The 18,238-nt window shown below is 39.1% G+C and overlaps 2 protein-coding genes across 5 annotated transcripts in view; one reads left to right on the top strand and one right to left on the bottom strand.

Moving 5' to 3' along the window:
• Positions 1-5,741, top strand: part of LOC122554945 (exosome RNA helicase MTR4-like) — a 41,001-nt gene extending 35,260 nt beyond the window's left edge. The window contains exons 8-9 of the mRNA XM_043700399.1: positions 1,578-1,682; positions 5,410-5,741. Coding sequence (XP_043556334.1) covers positions 1,578-1,682; positions 5,410-5,462 — 158 coding nt within the window. The 3' untranslated portion in view covers positions 5,463-5,741. The remainder of the gene's footprint in view (positions 1-1,577; positions 1,683-5,409) is intronic.
• Positions 5,607-18,238, bottom strand: part of plpp1a (phospholipid phosphatase 1a) — a 97,827-nt gene continuing 85,195 nt past the window's right edge. For all 4 annotated transcript variants that reach the window (XM_043688708.1, XM_043688718.1, XM_043688737.1 and 1 more), the window contains exons 5-6: positions 13,860-14,036; positions 5,607-6,111 (exon numbers count right to left, since the gene is read on the bottom strand). In XM_043688708.1, coding sequence (XP_043544643.1) covers positions 5,986-6,111; positions 13,860-14,036 — 303 coding nt within the window. In that variant the 3' untranslated portion in view covers positions 5,607-5,985. The remainder of the gene's footprint in view (positions 6,112-13,859; positions 14,037-18,238) is intronic.

Below are 18,238 nucleotides of genomic sequence, written 5' to 3'. Positions count from 1 at the left end.
CCTTATCAAATGCCTTGCTGAAGTCCATATACACCACATCCACAGCTCGACCCTCATCAACTTTTCTAGTCACATCCTCAAAGAACTCGATAAGGTTTGTGAGGCATGACCTGCCCCTCACAAAGCCGTGTTGACTGCATTTAATCAAGCCATGCTCTTCCAGATGGTCATAAATCCTATCCCTCAGAATCCTTTCTAACACCTTGCAGACGACAGACGCGAGACTTACTGGTCTGTAATTGCCGGGGATTTCCCTATTTCCTGTCTTGAAGAGAGGAATTGCATTTGCCTCCCTCCAGTCCTCAGGTACGACTCCAGTGGAGAACGAGGATGCAAAGATCTTCGCAAGTGGCGAAGCAATCGCATTTCTCGTTTCCCAAAGCAGCCGAGAACAAATCTGGTCCGGGCCTGGCGACTTGCCAATCTTAATGTTTGACAAAATTTTCAGCACATCAGCTTTCTCTATCTCTATCCATTCCAGCATGCACACCTGCTCTTCAAAGGTTTAATTCACTACAAAGTTCGTTTCTTTCGTAAAGACAGAAGCAAAAAACTCATTTAGGGCTTCCCCTGCCTCCTTAGACTCCACACACAAGTTCCCTATGCTATCCCTGATCGGCCCTACTCTTTCTCTGACCATTCTCTTATTCCTCACATAAGTGTAAAATGCCTTTGTGCTCTCCCTAATCCGTTCTGCCAAGCCTTTCTCGTGCCCCCTCCTGGCTCTCCTCAGATTATTTTTGAGCTCCTTCCTCGCCTGCCTGTAATTCTCTAGAGCTGAGCTTGACCCTAGCTTCGTCCACCTTATGTAAGCTACCTTCTTCCTTTTCCTTAAGAACTTTCTTTTAGATCATGTTCCTTATCCGTTTTGCTGCTTTGTCACCTCCCCTGTGATTGTTACTCAACTGTAAAATATTGAGAGATAAGTTTGTTCAATAATGAGAATAGTTGTTTTGCTATAATGTGTGTTTCATTAACATAAAATCGCTGTAACGCGATTGATGATTGATAGATAACGTGTTTCTAAAGTGCAATTTTTCTATAGCACGGGGTTGCATAAGAACGCAACCATCATGTTAGAGAAGAACCACTATTATTAGGATTAAAGTAGCATCTCTCTAGAATTAACTTCACTAGAGTGACGTCTTTGATAGGATAGGTCTGAATTGTATAATGTTTTTTTGTTTCAGATAAAATGTATCAGTCTTCATTTGATATGTAAACTTAAAAACTTGAATGCCAGTCAAAATCCTGGTTTTGCTAGAATCCTAACGCACTTTTACTTATATCAACATTGCATTATTTATCGTTTTGGAACATATACCATGTTTTACATAATTATTTGGCAATTTACACCAGCTCATTAAATGGGGAAAAGTAATGAAATTCAAGTTTCTCAAAGAGCATTAAGCTGGTGGAAGTACGTTATTGTCATGGAAGTACATTGAGGCTTTAGATTACATCATTAAAGCTAGCCAAGCTTTCACTAAATTAACATAGTCCAGTTCTATGATTTAGAAAAATCTTTTTTTCTGCCCAATTAATACACCAGTGATCATTTTGTTAATTTTAAACAGGGAGTATAATTCGTTGTATGAGACGATTGGAAGAGCTCCTTCGGCAGATGTGTCAAGCAGCAAAGGCAATAGGAAACACAGAACTGGAAAATAAATTTGCAGAAGGTTTGTATTTAAACCATTATTACTATTAGAAGAGTCATATTGCCAAGTTTTAAAAAAGTTCTTTTTGTTCTGCAATTATATGTTGCAGTGATGTCATTCCCAGCTTGATATATTCATGGTTTATTATTTACCTTTTCTATAAAAGTAGTGATTGTTCAAAGGAAACATTACTCTCTCCCCTGGGATTCAGTTCATTGACATGACTTGAGCTGTAAGTTTTGGCAGATCAAGACAACCAATGACAGGGAAATTCCATCCAAAGCAACTGAAGTGGGAATTAGTGACTATTACAATAGGGAATAAAAATTCTGATAGCTTTAGAAAAATATCAAAAACTATCTCAACCATTAGCAGCCATTGCCAAGCCCTAAGGAGAAGAGGACTGAGAAGAGACAGATAAACTTGAGAAAAGGGAACCTAAGGAACTGGCCTCTATCTGACTGGAAAAAGAAGCCCATCACTTAATTACTGAAATCAAGGTGCTGATGTGTGAAGTGATGAGAAGAAGCTTTGTCATCTTCATAAATGAGCAATGCAGTACGCATGTGTAGCTAATCACTACTGTAAATGAATAGACCAGCTTTCATATTGCACATGCTTACTTGGCTTAGAAAAGACAGTGCTGCATGGTGGTTCCAAATTGGAATACCAGGCTGTGCAATAAAAATGGCAACAGTCAGAACTATTTTGATTCATCTAGTCAGAGAAGTGATTGCTGGGCCTCTTGCTGAGATATTTGTATCATCGATAGTCACAGGTGAGGTGCTGGAAGACTGGAGGTTGGCAAACGTGGTGCCACTATTTAAGAACAGCGGTAAAGACAAGCCAGGGAACTATAGACTGGTGAGCCTAACTTCGGCGGTGGGCAAGTTGTTGGAGGGAATCCTGAGGGACAGGATGTACATGTATTTGGAAAGGCAAGGACTGATTAGGGATAGTCAACATGGCTTTGCGCATGGGAAATCATGTCTCACAAACTTGATTGAGTTTTTTGAAGAGGTAACAAAGAAGATTTATGAGGGCAGAGCAGTAGATGTGATCTATATGGACTTCAGTCAGACATTCGACAAGGTTCCCCATGGGAGAGTGATTAGCACGGTTAGGTCTCATGGAATACAGGGAGAACTAGCCATTTGGATACAGGAATGGCTCAGAGGTAGAAGACAGAGGGTGGTGGTGGTGGATGGTTGTTTTTCAGACTGGAGGCCTGTGACCAGTGGAGTGCCACAAGGAACAGTGCAGGATCCTCTACTTTTTGTCATATGCTTGCATCCAAATCGTTTATGCAAAAGAGGTACAGTTAGTAAGTTTGCAGATGACACCAAAATTGGAGGTGCAGTGGACAGCGAAGAGGGTTACCTCAGATTACAACAGGATCTGGACCAGATGGGCCAGTGGGCTGAGAAGTAGCAGATGGAGTTTAATTCAGATAAATGTGAGGTGCTGCATTTTGGGAAAGCAAATCTTAGCAGGACTTATACACTTAATGGTAGGGTCCTAGGGAGTGTTGCTGAACAAAGAGACCTTGGAGTGCAGGTTCATAGCTCCTTGAAAGTGGAGTCGCAGATAGATAGGATAGTGAAGAAGGCGTTTGGTATGCTTTCCTTTATTGGTCAGAATATTGAGTACAGGAGTTGGGAGGTCATGTTGCGGCTGTACAGGACATTGGTTAGGCCACTGTTGGAATATCGCGTGCAATTCAGGTCTCCTTCCTATCGGAAAGATGTTGTGAAACTTGAAAGGGTTCAGAAAAGATTTACAAGGATGTTGCCAGGGTTGGAGGATTTGAGCTACAGGGAGAGGCTGAACAGGCTGGGGCTGTTTTCCCTGGAGCATCGGAGGCTGAGGGGTGACCTTATAGAGGTTTACAAAATCATGAGGGACATGGATAGGATAAATAGACAAAGTCTTTTCCCTGGGGTCGGGGAGTCCAGAACTAGAGGGCATAGGTTTAGGGTGAGAGGGCAAAGATATAAAAGAGACCTAAGGGGCAACGTTTTCACGCAGAGGGTGGTACGTGTATGGAATGAGCTGCCAGAGGATGTGGTGGAGGCTGGTACAAATTGCAACATTTAAGACACACTTGGATGGATATATGAATAGGAAGGGTTTGGAGGGATATGGGCTGGGTGCTGGCAGGTGGGACTAGATTGGGTTGGGATATCTAGTCGGCATGGACGGGTTGGACCGAAGGGTGTTTCCAGGCTGTACATCTCTATGACTGTATGACTATAGTCATTTAACTGCAATAAGTTTCATAAAGATAATAAAGCTTTGTGATGAAACTGTCAACAGGACTTCTCTGAAGGACTTACTTGGATAATGTCCTAGGCTTGCTTCCACAATGACCATACCTCTACTGGAAGGTCAGAAGCAGGGAATATTTGCTGATGATTGCGCAGTGTTCACCACCATTGGCAACTTTTCGGATACTAACTCAGTCCATGTTCATATGCAGCAAGGTCTAGACAGCATCTTGTTTTGGAATGAGAAGTCACAAGTAACATTTGTGCCACATAAGTTTCAGGCAGCGACCCTTTCGACTAGAGATAATCTAACCACCAGTCCTTGACATTCAAAAGCATTATCATTACCGAATCCCCCACATCATAGGGGTTCCCAGTAATTAGAAACAGAACTGGACTGATTATCTAAACAATGTAGTTACAAGAGGAAGTCAAAGGCTGGGAATCTGTGGCAAATAATGGGTGTAGGGCAAAAATCTGACACCCATTCAGAAAAACCTGGTAATTTGACACCCCACTCATCACCTTTAGCATTCACTCCCTTCATCACTTACAGTTAGAGGCTGCAGTATGTACCATCTACAAGTTGCACTGCCATAATTCACCAAGCTCCTCACACAACACCAATCAAACCTGTCAGTTCTACTATCTTGGAAAATAGAGCAAACTGGGAACACCACCATTACAAGTTCCCTTCCAAGTCTCATGCCATTCTGACTCGGAAATATATGTTCCTTCACTGTTGTTGAGTCCAAATACTGTAACTCTCTTCCTAATAGCAATACATGTCTACTTACACACCAAGGACTGCTCCAGTTCAAGGCACCTCAACACCAACACCACAGAGCAATTAGATTTGGACAATAAATGTCAGGAAAGCCAGTGCTGCAGATTTCATGTGAATGCATACAACAGTTTTATCACTGCTTCTACTGAAAATGTGCATTTATTTATAGACCATTATATTACATTTAAATGTTCGAATCAAAAAGAAGTTAAGCATTTGAGGTATTCTCAGTTTGTGTAGGGTTAAGTGATCTTTGCATTCGGAAAACATTTGGTTTTGTCAGAATCCTTGAGTTAAAAATAAAATACACCAGTGATCTTCTTCCTGAGGTCATTCAAGGGCTGAATTGCTGATAGTCCCTGCTTTACCTGACACAGTATGACACTGTCAGTATGCATGGATACATGACCAAACACAATTTTGGACTCTGGAAGAAAATAATAGCTTTCAGAAGAGAAGGAGAGAAGTTAGTTGCCAGTTCTGAGTTAAGACGCAAAATGAGAAGGTCCATAACATTCATCGTTTTCTATTGCTTGAACTTGCATACTTCCCACCATGAATTAATGAAATACATCTTTATAGGGATCATCAGCAAAGCACAAATATGAATTTAGAAAGGCATCTGCTGAAACTTCAGATGTTCTGGTTGAACCATAAGAATTTTATTTAATACAGGATTATCTTTTATTTTCAGGAATTACCAAGATCAAAAGAGATATTGTATTTGCTGCAAGTCTTTACCTGTAACTTTGAAGTAACAGCAGCAGAAGCACCATCCACTTTCAGGTTGAAATTAAAGAACATGTTTGTGAAATGTCCAGCAGCATTGAGGTAGATGATTTTTATGGAGAGATGTCTTTGGTTAAGGAATAAATAGACAACAAATGAGGATTGGCAAACTTTGTATTTTTTTTTATTTTCCATTGCTTTTGTGTGTAGTTGAACTCAAGCACCATCAAAGCAAGCTTCAACAGCTGGAACTGTACATAACTGTTATTTTAATAAACATTTTACATTTTGCACTAATCTGACTGCTTCACATCATTTTAGCGATAACCGTTTAATGTAGAAATAAAAAACATGAAATTATTAACAAAATTTAATTGTATATAAGAATATTTAATATATACAAAGTGGATTCCAAGGGTATAGCAGCAGATGCTTATCCATATAGATGGTTATCAACTTGAGTAGGTGTGTATCATGAAATTCTGTTCTGACAGTTATACAGTCAGACAGATTTACATTCACTGATGCACAGGATGATCTTTTATTGCTGATGATTCCTGCCAAAATGGTTTCCGTGTGTCTCGTGAAGAGTTGAATGTGAATTTTCCTCATCTGAACGTGAAATTCTAACCACTCTGTCTTTGAAAAAGTCTGACACATACACCACCTGATTTTTTTTAAAAAAAAGATGCATTAGGGTAATATTTGAAATCTGTTTATACCTGTGTGTGGCACAAGAAAGGAATTTAGATGGCTGTGATCAAATTGTCTTCCTACTCCCTTTGCATGTCACTCAAACAAGCAGATTATTAATGAAATCTGAGAATACATCTGGGCAGAAAAATCTAACATAGAAGGTCCAAAAGCCTATTTTGGAATAAAAACCTAAGTATTAAGATTAAAATTCTGTACAAATGGCACCAAGATTGTTTCTAGAAAAGAACATGGAATATTGAATTATTTTAAGGAGCAATATTGGCAATACATTACATTAGGTTTTAATTAGTCTGGGTTTGTTTCACACCACAGGATTAGTAAACACTGTGGTTTATCCTCCATTGTTCTGGTCAGTTCCCCATTGACGTCAGAGCATACCCAGTATAGTTTTTCTTCCCAAAGGTGCCAGCTAGATATAAGGTCGGTTTGTTCACGTACGCTGAGATCACCTGGTTCCCTCGTCATTTATCAATCCTCTGCTGATTGTTTGATTTTCCATTTTAGATCAATTACAATTTTCTTCAGTTGAGAGTATGGTGCTGGAAAAGCACAGCCAGTCAGGCAGCATTCAAGGAGCAGGAGAATCGACGTTTCGGGCATAAGCCCCTCATCAAGAATCTCCTGCTCCTCAGGTGGTGTCTAATCTGCTGTACTTTTCCAGCACCACACTCTAGACTCTGATCTCCAGCATCTGCAGTCCTCACTTTCTCCTACAATTTTCTTCAGTTTATTATAAGGGAGACGGAACCACACTGAAATTTGCAGTCAGCATCGAGCAAACGTCATCAATCTTTTATTACATTTTGTGTCATTTTGTACTAGAACTTGCTGAAATGAGCAAAAATGGATGACAAGTCATTCAGTCCAGGTGTTCAGCCCTTCCAAAACCATCCTACCTAATCAGTTTTATCCTGTCCATTACCTAACCTGGCATAGCGTCTTTTACTGAGGAAAAACATCAATTTCTAACTAATCAGATTAAAAGGTTCATTCTCAACAGAGTCTGAGGCAAATATTGTTTAAAATACTTAATTTGATGCGAAATCAATTATAGCAAACAAAATAAAAAAGGAAAGCAAGGTGAGATTAAGGGACAAACGTATGGATAGAAATAACATTTTTAAAATATTTACATTTCAACTTAATGATGAAAGACTACATTTGAACAAATTGATTTTCAGTCTCCAGTTGATTGGCAATAATCTAACATTAATTGCATGTAAAACAAAATCACCTACATTTGAATATATGGCCTTTTCTTTCATGGCGAGGATAGCAAGATTCTACTATGTTTCATGTAGGTTCTCTTGAAGGTTCAGGACATCTCAGACAACAGCTGCCTGGGCTCCGTGTTTAACTGAAAGTTGCTGTTTGATTTAGACTTTTAACAGTCAGCACTGTTAGACTATCAACAGTAACACAGGCAAATTGAGAGAATAGAGTGGCAAATAACGTAAAAGGGATCTCAGATGCACCAGTATGTAAACAGACCCCAATCCACCTTTACTACCCACTTAGTATTAGGAACAAAGTACTTCGAAGGGCAGGACAATGTGAAAAATTTTAAAGGTTCTAATCTTAAGGTCTACAGTGTATCAAGAGATGTGATGGATAATGAGGAGCATGTCAGGTGGTCTCCACATGTGGATCTATGTGTGAATTGCCTGAGAAGTTTAAATATCCAAGGTATGTTGGACAGATTCAAATCAAAATGCTGGAAAAACTCATGTCTGGTGTCATATGTGGAGATACAGGGAGATGGTAACATGGTGGTGATAGCACTGGGCTGGTAATCCAGCCACCCAAGATTCACCCAGACACATTCCCGGGTGATAGAGACTCATCCATCCACAGTAGCTGGTGTAGTTTCAATCTGGAATTGAAAGCTAATCTCAGTGATGGAAACTGTGAAACTATCATTGCTTATCGTAAAAGAAAATCTGGTTCATTAATGGCCTTCTGGGAAGGAAATACGCTGCCCTTATTCAGCTTGCCCAACATGTGACTTCAAGCTGAACAAGACATTCACTTCACAAGTAATAAATGCAGTCTTGTCAGCAACACACTCGGCCCATGAAAGAATAAAAATAAATTCAATCTGACTTTGGAACCGAAGGCAGCTAGGAAAGTGATGTTGGCTGTACAGTGCCTTAGTGCAGTTCTTTCTGTATGCGTTGGATTTTGCTGTAACACAGAAATGTTAGCATCAGTGCAATATGGTGTATTGAAATGGCAAGTGACCAGGAGATTGGGATCTTTCTTGTGAGCAGAACAAACTGTTCCACAAGGCAGTCACCCAGTCTGCATATTTGGTCTTGCCAATGTAGAGAGGTTACATTGTGAGCAACAAATACGGTAGATTAGATTGAAATAAGTACATTACTGCTTTACCTGGAAGCTTTTGGAGAGGGTTCAGAAAGCTTACTAGGATGTTGCCAGGATTGGAAGGTTTGCATTATAGACTGGACTTTTTACACTGGAGCATAGAAGGTTGAGGGGTGACCTTCTAGCAGTTTATAAAATCATGAAGGGCATAGATTAAGTAAATAGCAAAGATTTTTTTTCCCGAAGGTGGGTGAGTTCAAAATTAGGGGGCATATTTTTAAGGTGAGTGGAAAAAGATTTAAAACAACCTGAGGGACAACATTTTCACACAAAGGGAGATGCATGTATGGAATGAGCTGCCAGAGGAAGTGGTAAATGTGGGTACAGTTGCAACATTTAAGACATTTGGGCAGGTACATGAAAAGGAAACGTTTAGAGGGATATGGGCCAAATGCACACAAGTGGGACTATTTTAATTTGGGAAATCTGGTCAGCATGAATGAGTTGGACTGAAGGGACTATTTCCATGCTGTATGACTCTGACTTGTTCCCAGATTTGGAAGCAAGGAAGGAGATGGTAAAGGGATGAATGTTGCATCTTCTGCATAGGATGGTCTATAGCATTTTCCACTTAGGCACTTTACAGCTTTCAGGATTCAATATCAAGTTCAATAACTTGAGACTGTGAACTCTCTTCTATTTTAACTTGTCTCCCCACACCCATTATTCTGCATGCATAGGTTTGATCTCAGCAGAATACACCAATTTTCTGCTATGAATGCCTACCATTAACACCAGTACTGTTCATCTACATCCAGCACCATTTGCAATCCTTTTCCTGTTTTGCTCTGGGACACATTTTCTATCTGTTCTAGTTGTTCTTCCTCCCAATGTCTGATCCTAGCGGAATCAAACATGATCATCTTGAATGGCGGAGTGGGCTCAATAGAGAAAATTGTTTCTATTTTTTACTATTCTGTTTTTATTCCAGATCTTCACCATCTGCAGTAATTTATTTTTATTAAAATCTGGTACACAACTGGGTAACTCAACAACACCTGGACCTCATGACTACTCTCTGATCACCCAACCTGCCCCCAACTGGCCACCCATCCCTCGCCTTAACTGACCACCTACATGCACCTAACCATTCATCCATTTGCTCATTCATTCACTTGCAGTCAATAAACCATATTTAAAAACTGCATCTTTAAATTTACCAGCTGTAATATGGCAGCTGGAAAAAGGAGTGTATCCTGTCTTCCTGGACTCTAATCTTCATCAGTATCTGGTTGGAAGACCTTTGCATGCAGTGGCTACTGCTCAGAGTATTTCAGCACATGAGTACTTTGTATCAGCATGTACCAAGGAAGAGGATGCTGACAAAATCAAGTTGGTCAAGGTAAGGAATGGGGCAGAAACTTATTGGATGTACTGGAAGGAATGGATATGCACCTGGTTCAAATAACAAACCATGTTGTGAAGGGAAATGGGAGGAGAGACAGCAGAATGGATGTTGCTGAGATGGCAAAGGATTGTATATTATTCAATATTCAATAAAGTATACAAGACGCTTCTGATAATTATAGTCTGGTCAGTTCAACATGAGTGGTGGCTATGGTTCAAAACCAATAATTGAAAAAAAACAGACAGTTGGGAGTGCTTTGAATTGAGAGCAAGCATGAATTTTTAGGATGTAAATCATGTTTGAATAATTTACTTTTTTTGATAAAGTAGAAAAGGCTGATGAAGAAAATGTGGATTTTATATCAGTGTTTTGAGTAGCAAATGCTGTGAGATGCAAAAGGATCTGGATGTTGTGCATGAATCGTGAAAGGCTTCATCCAGATACAGCAAGTAATTAGGAAAGCTAATAGACCGATGTGTATATCTTGAGGCAAATAATAGAAAAGTAAGATGGTTATCCTTAAGGTATACAGGGCACTAATGAAACAAATCTAGTTGTGTATAGCGTAGTATTATCTATAGTAATGTTACCTCACTTAAGGATGGATGTATATGAATTGGAAGCAGTTCTGAGAAGGCTTGCTAGACTAATGCCTAAAATGAGGAAAGACTGGGCAGGTTAGGCTTGTATTTGTTGGAGTTTAGAACAGTACAAGTCATTCCGCTGTAACGTGTTTTGTCAGAGCGAATTGGTTGTAACATGATTGGTGAATTGTGGACGTTGTATACTGAATGGGTATAACGATTTTCTATTCGCGACCTTGTATAGTGCAATTTTATATAGTGCAGGGTTGCAGAGAAACACAACTGTCATGTTATAGCAGAACAACCTGTAAAAGATTACTTCCTTGACAAGATAAATGTAGAGATGTTTCCTTTATGGGAGAATCCAGAACTGGGGGGTCACCGTTTAAAAATCAGGGATTGCCGATTTAAAACAGAAAAGGCAATTATTTTTTTCTCACAGAGGTTCACTAACCTTTGGAACCCTCTTCCTGTAAAGGTGATGGAAGCAGAGTCCTTAAATATTTTTAAGGCAGAGATGGATTGATTCTTATTTTTAAAAAGGGGATTGAAAGGTTATGAGGGGTGGGTGAGAATGCGGATTTAAGGTTACAATTAGATCAGCCATCATCATATTCAAATGCACAGCAGGCTCAAGGGGCTGAATGGCCTACTCCTGCTTCTGATTTCTATGCTCACAGGAGCATATGCAAAAGGCTGGTTAACGAAACTGAGGCCAATCGACTGCTATGGGTCTTAAGCCAACAGAATGCAGACAAGTCAATTGGCAGATTTAATTTGATACAGAGAAGTGTGGAGTGATGTATTTTGACAGAAGGAATAGGGACTGACAATGTAGACTTAATTATTCATATTCTAAAGCATACATAGGTGGTGGGACCCAGGGTTTATGTGCATAGATCTTTGAAGAGTAGTACATCCATATCTTGTCACCATACTTGAGGAATAACAAAGATGCATTTGAGTTGCCCCAAGGAAAGGAATTTAGCTACAAGGTTAGAGAAGCTGGATGTGTTTGTTCTCTTTAAGCAAAGGAATTTTATAGCGATGTATAGGATTGAGGTAGGTTTGGATAAAATAAACAAGCTTTTCCAATGTGCTAATGATACCAGAATTAGGGGACACAGATTGGTCAGAGGTGCAAGAAGTGGTCTTTTATACCATGAATGGTAATGACCTGAAACTCACACCAACAGGGATGCTGACAGCACAGACGACTGATGATTTTGAAAGGAAATTGAATGGCACTTGAAGGAAACAAATTTGGAAGGTTATGGGAGTAGATAGTGGGATTCTCTACAGAAATCCACCAAGGACCTGTTAGTCCAAATGGCTGTGTCAGAGTACTCTCTCGGCTGGTCATTAAATATATTCAAGGCTGAGATAGATTTTTAGACCAGTAAAAGGAAGGAGGATTTGTGGGAAAAGGCAGGAAAGCAGAAGTGAGGATTATCAGCTTAGCCATCATCTGGGTGGGGGAGCAGACTCACTGGGCCAAATGGCCTACTTCTGCTCCTACATCTTATGATCTTCTCGTTCTGTTTCATAACAACTGTGACTCTCATGTCAGGTTCATCTCCTTGATGCCTGCTACCACTCTAGACCCTAGGTGACATTGAACTTAGGCAGCTCTTTCTGCTTCACACTGAACTTCCGACAAACATAACAAGTCAGTTAATCATACAAGTCATTAAGCCTGGCCTACCGTTGAAAATGATTATGACTGGTCCTCAGCCTCAATTTCAATTTCCTACTTTTCCCCATGGTCACATGGGATCCTAAAATTTATCTATCTTCACTTTTAATGTAGTCAACATTGGAATATCACAATCTTCTGGGATAGAAATTCCCAAGATTCAAACCTTTTGAGTAAAGAAAATCTCTTCATCCCAGACTCAAACAATCAGCATCTTATCCTGAAACTGTGTCTCCTCATTCAAGATTCTTCAGTGTCCATCCTATCAAATCCCTTCAAAATCTTGTTTCCAATGCGATCACCTATGAAAGCCTTTTAAAGTACTCCAGATAAGGCTGCACCAAAAGCTGTACAATTATGGCAAGAGTTTCCCATTCTTGTATTCCAATCTGTTGTATTAGAGACCATAATAGCATTTGCCTTCCTGCAATCATATGAATCGTGATTTGGCTACAAGTTGTTGTCAAACTGCATTTTATCTTGATCATTGTCATAATTCCTTATTATGAGTGAAAATTTGCTCTTTCATTTCAAGACATTGTCAAATATTACTGATTTAATGCAACCCCCCCCCCCCCCCCCCCCTCAATTAAATCATTTGTATATTTCCTCAGCTGTCTCAAAAAAGGGCTCAGTCTCAATTTGAATTTATCAATTTTATTTGCTTATTTTGAATTGTGCCAGTTTGGAAGCTCCACCTGCACTGGAAGTGCAATGATTCTTCAGGAGAATACTTGGGATGAGGGGATGCTATTATGAAAAAAACCTGGTGATACATTCTATTTTCTGAAAATGTGGAGTTAAAGGAATAATTTAATTGAGATATTTGAAATAATTTAGAATTGGTAACATCATTAGGGAGTTATTCTTCCTTCTAAGTCAGTTATCAGACTTAATGAGACTTGATTACAGATTTTAAGTTAAACTGGAATCTAAGAAGAAAATAACTTCACAAAAATGGTGGTGTGATTATGGAATCTGCAGGCCCTCACCAAATTCACTTGATTTATAGAGTGTTTAATAGTGAGAAGCAAATATATTAAAGGTTATTTAGCATATCCAAAAGTAATTACAATGCAGACAAGGGCATTCAGCCTATTCAAATCATGTCCAAGTCCCATAAATGTACTCCATCCTCATAGTCCTAAAAATTAATTCCCTCAAATGTTATCTTTGGAGATACGTACTGGAGCTGTCTTGGCAAATAACAATGTTGCATACCATCAAAAAAATGTCTTTTGTTGCCATTTATACTTTTGTGTAAGTTGTAACATTTCAATAAATTGTTGATTGTAAGTCAATTATATTTTGCTTAAGCAAAGCAGTAAATAATTCTGTCAGCACTGTGAATAAATGTATCGCATAATGATCACTTGTGCCTTGTCATTGAAGTTGACACCTACAAATGCACATTGTAAATTTTGCAAGATAAAAATTCTAAGTTATCCATTCACATGAATGGGAATTCTATGGCTAAAAAAAAATCACTAGCTCCACAATAATTCTAATAAAAGTTTATTGATCTGAAATGTTAACACTGTTTCTTTGTCCATAGATTCCATCTAGCCTGCTGTGTATTTCCACCATTTTCTGTTTTTGTTTTAGGTTTTCCCTGTTTCTCAGTATTTTACTTCAGCAGTCAACAATGACAAAAAGCAGTAAATAAAGAATTTATTTCTACTTACAACCAGGATGGCGACAATAGCTCCCTCAATTAAGCCAGTCAGTACATCACTCCAATGGTGTTTGTAATCGGACACACGTGAGAGGGCCACATAAACTGCACATGCAATTAAGCCAAATTGAAGTGTTGGACGTAGAAGTCTGGACCAATCGCCCACCATTCGTGCCTGAAGATAAAACTGATGAGAAATGCAATTTCATGTTAAAGCCATTGAAGTCTTTTTCTGGATTCTTAACAGTATGAAATTGTTAATGTTTTGGACAAAAGAAACACTTCCTTTCAGTAAAACAGACAATTGTTCACTTAAATGATCTTTCTAGAATTCCAAACAATGAAGTGAAGCTGAGTTCAAAATTCTCCCTATGCATCCTAAATCTGTTTTTTTTTTGTTTAAGCAAAACTGCTTTTTCCATGGCCTTTAATATCCTGTTCTCATCAGGAAAAACAAATGTTTAGAAATAAACTCTTTATTTTAAAGCTAAGATTAATTGCAAAAACATTGTGCAACTAGGTTGATCTTCCACAGACGAATTAAACTTTAATGACTCATTTGTGGGTTCAGGATTATGGACATGTTTAAGGAAACATGACAATACCATTGAGGGATCTTGTGCATCATGAAAATCTCACCATTATATAATTTATTCAATGGAACAGGCTAAATTGTAATAGTTATTATTTGAGAGTGCCGAAGGTATTTCAAGAACAAACTTCCTTATGGTTTTGAGAGAAATTATGTTTACATTTTCCAAATGTGTTTTTTTATTGACCTATACCACATCGGGTCCCATGAGGTTTATGGAAGAGATTGCCCACAAAATTAAAGACATTAACATTTTTTTTTCTCCAGTGATTCAATCGATGATAAACTTTTGACTTTCTCGCTTTTCCCCCAGTCATACATTTTTCTTGTACTCTCCTGAAAGCCCATACTGTAGAGATTGTTCCTTGGATACCAGAAACTTTATTACACTTTGCTTATTGCACTTCCTCATGGATAGCAAGCTCTTTGGTTGCAGGAGTGTTACAATCAAAACTAATCCCACTGTCAACTACAGTCTATACACATGCCCTTATCAGCACCAGGTGCTTATACGTTCCATCCGATTCAACACAAACTTGCTTTGAACTATGAGTTTTCCCAGTATTTCTGCCTCTTTTTCATAGTCTTCCATGATGAGTGTTTATTGAGGACACATTGATTACAATTATACTGGAAAACTGGAATGGATATTCCCTGTATCTGGCACTTTTACACTAACTGTAACGTAAATACAATTTAAGGCAGTTTGTGTTCAAAACTGCATCAATAAAATATCTTTTTGTCCTAACTGAAAACCAAGCAGGAATGTCAAGCAATTTCCTCTCTCTATTTATGTAGAGAAATGTAAAATGCTTCCTCTTAAATAAATACTATGATTCAGGAACTGGCAGTTCTTAAATGTGTTTTCTGAGCAACAAACTTCATATTTTTAAGACATGAATATCTATCTGTATAAAGCAAAATGAAATTTCAAACATTTAAAATAGTCACTGCTGTTTTATTAATATTGGTTATTTCCCTCAAAAGGATATATGCATCAAGTTTACACAAAACTAAATTACAATTTTGAGGCTGAGCTGCCTTCCTCCATTCTAAAAAACGTTTTATTACAGTTTGTGGTGTGCAAAGTAACTTAGATAGCTTCCCACTTTCAGATTGTTCTCTGTCAGTCACTGTTTTAGGGAAGTGAGTTAATTCATAGAATCATGCTGTAATGAAGAGCCCATCAAATCTGTACAGCCAAATGCACTGCTGTCTACAGTAGCCCCATTTTCCTGCACTGAGTCCCTCTCAAATGGATTGATGGTACTCCTCAAGGATCAGGAAATAGTGTCTATACATAGTCCAAGTTTCAGAGCCATAATCAAGCATTGGAAGGATAACTGCCTTATACACAATGATCTTGGTATCAGATCTTGTCATCTATATACTGAAGTTCCACAAGAAGGGTCAGGGTCATTTTGGTCTTGGATTTCAACCTGTTATGGTTGAAAGGTTTTCCGTCCATCCTGTGGACAATGACAGCATATTTTTTGACAAGGTAAAGAATGGTGGTAATGAAAATGGCAAAAAGTACATCCTGATTGACCCTGTCTTGACTGCAAAGAATTCTTTCATATTACCATCGGTGAGGATTACTGTTGACACAGTGTGAGGGAGGAGATGGAGAATGTTGATGAATTTCAGTGGACAGCCAGCCTTTAACAGGTCTCCCATTGCACTTCCTGACTGACTGAGTCAAAAACCTTGGTCAGATCGATGAAGGCCACATAGAGTGATTGGTGTCGTTCCTGGCATTTCTCTTCACTGAGCAGTGTAACTCATGTCCATTGTCCCACCAGTTTGGTCAGACACCACACTGACTTTCAAGAAGGATTTCCTCAGAGACCAGGAAAAGGTGCTTAGTGATGATGGGGGTGATGGTTTTCGCAGTGATGGAGAATAGGGAGCTTCCTCAGTAGTTCCCACAGCCCACTTTATCTCCTTCCTTGAAGACGATGGCAATGGCAGCATCTCTGAAATCAGCAGGGATTTCTCCTTTGTCCCAAACTCTTCAAAGAGTTCATTTTAATGGAGTGGACGCAATCTTGAAAGACCTGAACACAACCAAAGGTTTCTTCATGCTGTGAAGAAACCTTTGGCAAAAGACCAGGAAACACCAAGACTGGTTCAATGAGAATAACCACATCATCTAAGATCTCATCAACAAGAAGAGCTCTCCCATGCTTGGCGAACAAAAATCACCAGTGAGGCAAAGAGGAGAACTAATCAAACACCAACAGCAAAATTACAAAGAAGAACAAAGCAAGTCAAGAACAAATAGTGCACTGAGAAAGCTAAAGAGTTGAACTTTTTGCTGACAAGCACAACACTCTGAATTTCTTCAGTGCTACCAAGGCGGTATATGGACATAAGAAGACAGTGAAGTCTGCAGATGCTGGAGATCAGAGTTGAGAATGTGTTGCTGGAAAAGCGCAGCAGGTCAGGCAGTATCTGAGGAGCAGGAAAATCAACGTTTCAGACCAGAGTCTGATTCAAAGCCAGCAGCTTTGATTCTCCTGCTCCTCAGATACTGCCTGACCTGCTGTGCTTTTCCAGCAACACACTCTCAACAGTATATGCACATAATACCCTTGGCCTTAAACTGGTGCAGAGTAAAGGTGGCATTCTTTGAGAGACAGAGAAAATATCAGTCTCCAATGGACTGAACATTTCAAAGAACTCCTGATCCATGATACAATCACAAGGACATGTTTAAGGAAATCCCCCAATACACCATCAAAGATGATCTCAGATTTCCAACTGGTGTGGCAGAAGCTGAAGCATCCATTAGACATATGAAGATTGGAAAGTGGGAGAAATAGAAAGGATTCCAAACTTGGAGGAGCAGAACCTACCTGTCATTTCCATCAGCTGTTCCTGCTGTATTAGCCATTGTATTTACATGACAAGTCCAGTTCTGTTTGCGGTCAATGGTAAATCCAATGGTAAATTCAGTGACGCTAATGCCTTTGAATATCAAGGGATGATGGTTAGATTGTTCTTTGTTGGAGATGGTCATTGCCTGGCATTCATGCAATGTGAATGTTACTTGTCATGTTTTAGATATTCTCCATCTCTTGCTGCATTTGAACATGGACTGCTTCGGTATCTGAGGAGTCGTGAATGATGCTGAACAATACACAATCATTTTGATGAAGGGAAAGTCATTGTTGAAGCAACTGAAGATGGTTGTGCTAAGGATGCTGTCCTGAGTGACTTTCACAGAGATGTCCTGGAGCTGGGATGACTGACCTCCAACAACCATAATGATTTTCCTTTGTTCCAAGTACAACTCCATCTCGTGAAGAGCTTTTCCCCCCGATTGCCACTGATTCCTGTTTTGCTAGGGTTTCTTGATGCCACACTTTGCCTGTTTTAACTCGAATTGGTCTAAGCACCCTGTTATAATGTCTTTAACTTCAGGTGAGGAGGAGTTTCTTCTCTGAAAGGGTAGTGAATCTGTGGAATTTTTACCTCAGAGAGCTGTTGAAGCTGGGTCAATAAGTATATTCAAAGCTGAGATAGGATGGATTTTAAATCATAAGAGAATCAAGGATTATGGAGAAATATGAGGAAAGTGAAGTTGAGGATTATCAGATTGGCCATGATCTCATTGAATGGTATAACATTTTTGATGGGTTGAATAGCCTACTTTTGTCCTACATCTTATGGTCTCTAACATCTTCTCTATCACAAATATTGTCTGCTTTCTGTTTCCATCGCTTTTTGAATATAGGATTCACTTTTGCTATTATTTCATGGGAAGTCAGTATCTCCGGCAAAGTCAACATTTA

This window comes from Chiloscyllium plagiosum, chromosome 1, assembly GCF_004010195.1.
Source record: "Chiloscyllium plagiosum isolate BGI_BamShark_2017 chromosome 1, ASM401019v2, whole genome shotgun sequence".
NCBI classification, from domain to species: Eukaryota; Metazoa; Chordata; class Chondrichthyes; order Orectolobiformes; family Hemiscylliidae; genus Chiloscyllium; species Chiloscyllium plagiosum.
The sequence above is the reverse complement of the archived record's forward strand: the minus strand, read 5'-3'. Positions and strand labels throughout refer to the sequence as shown.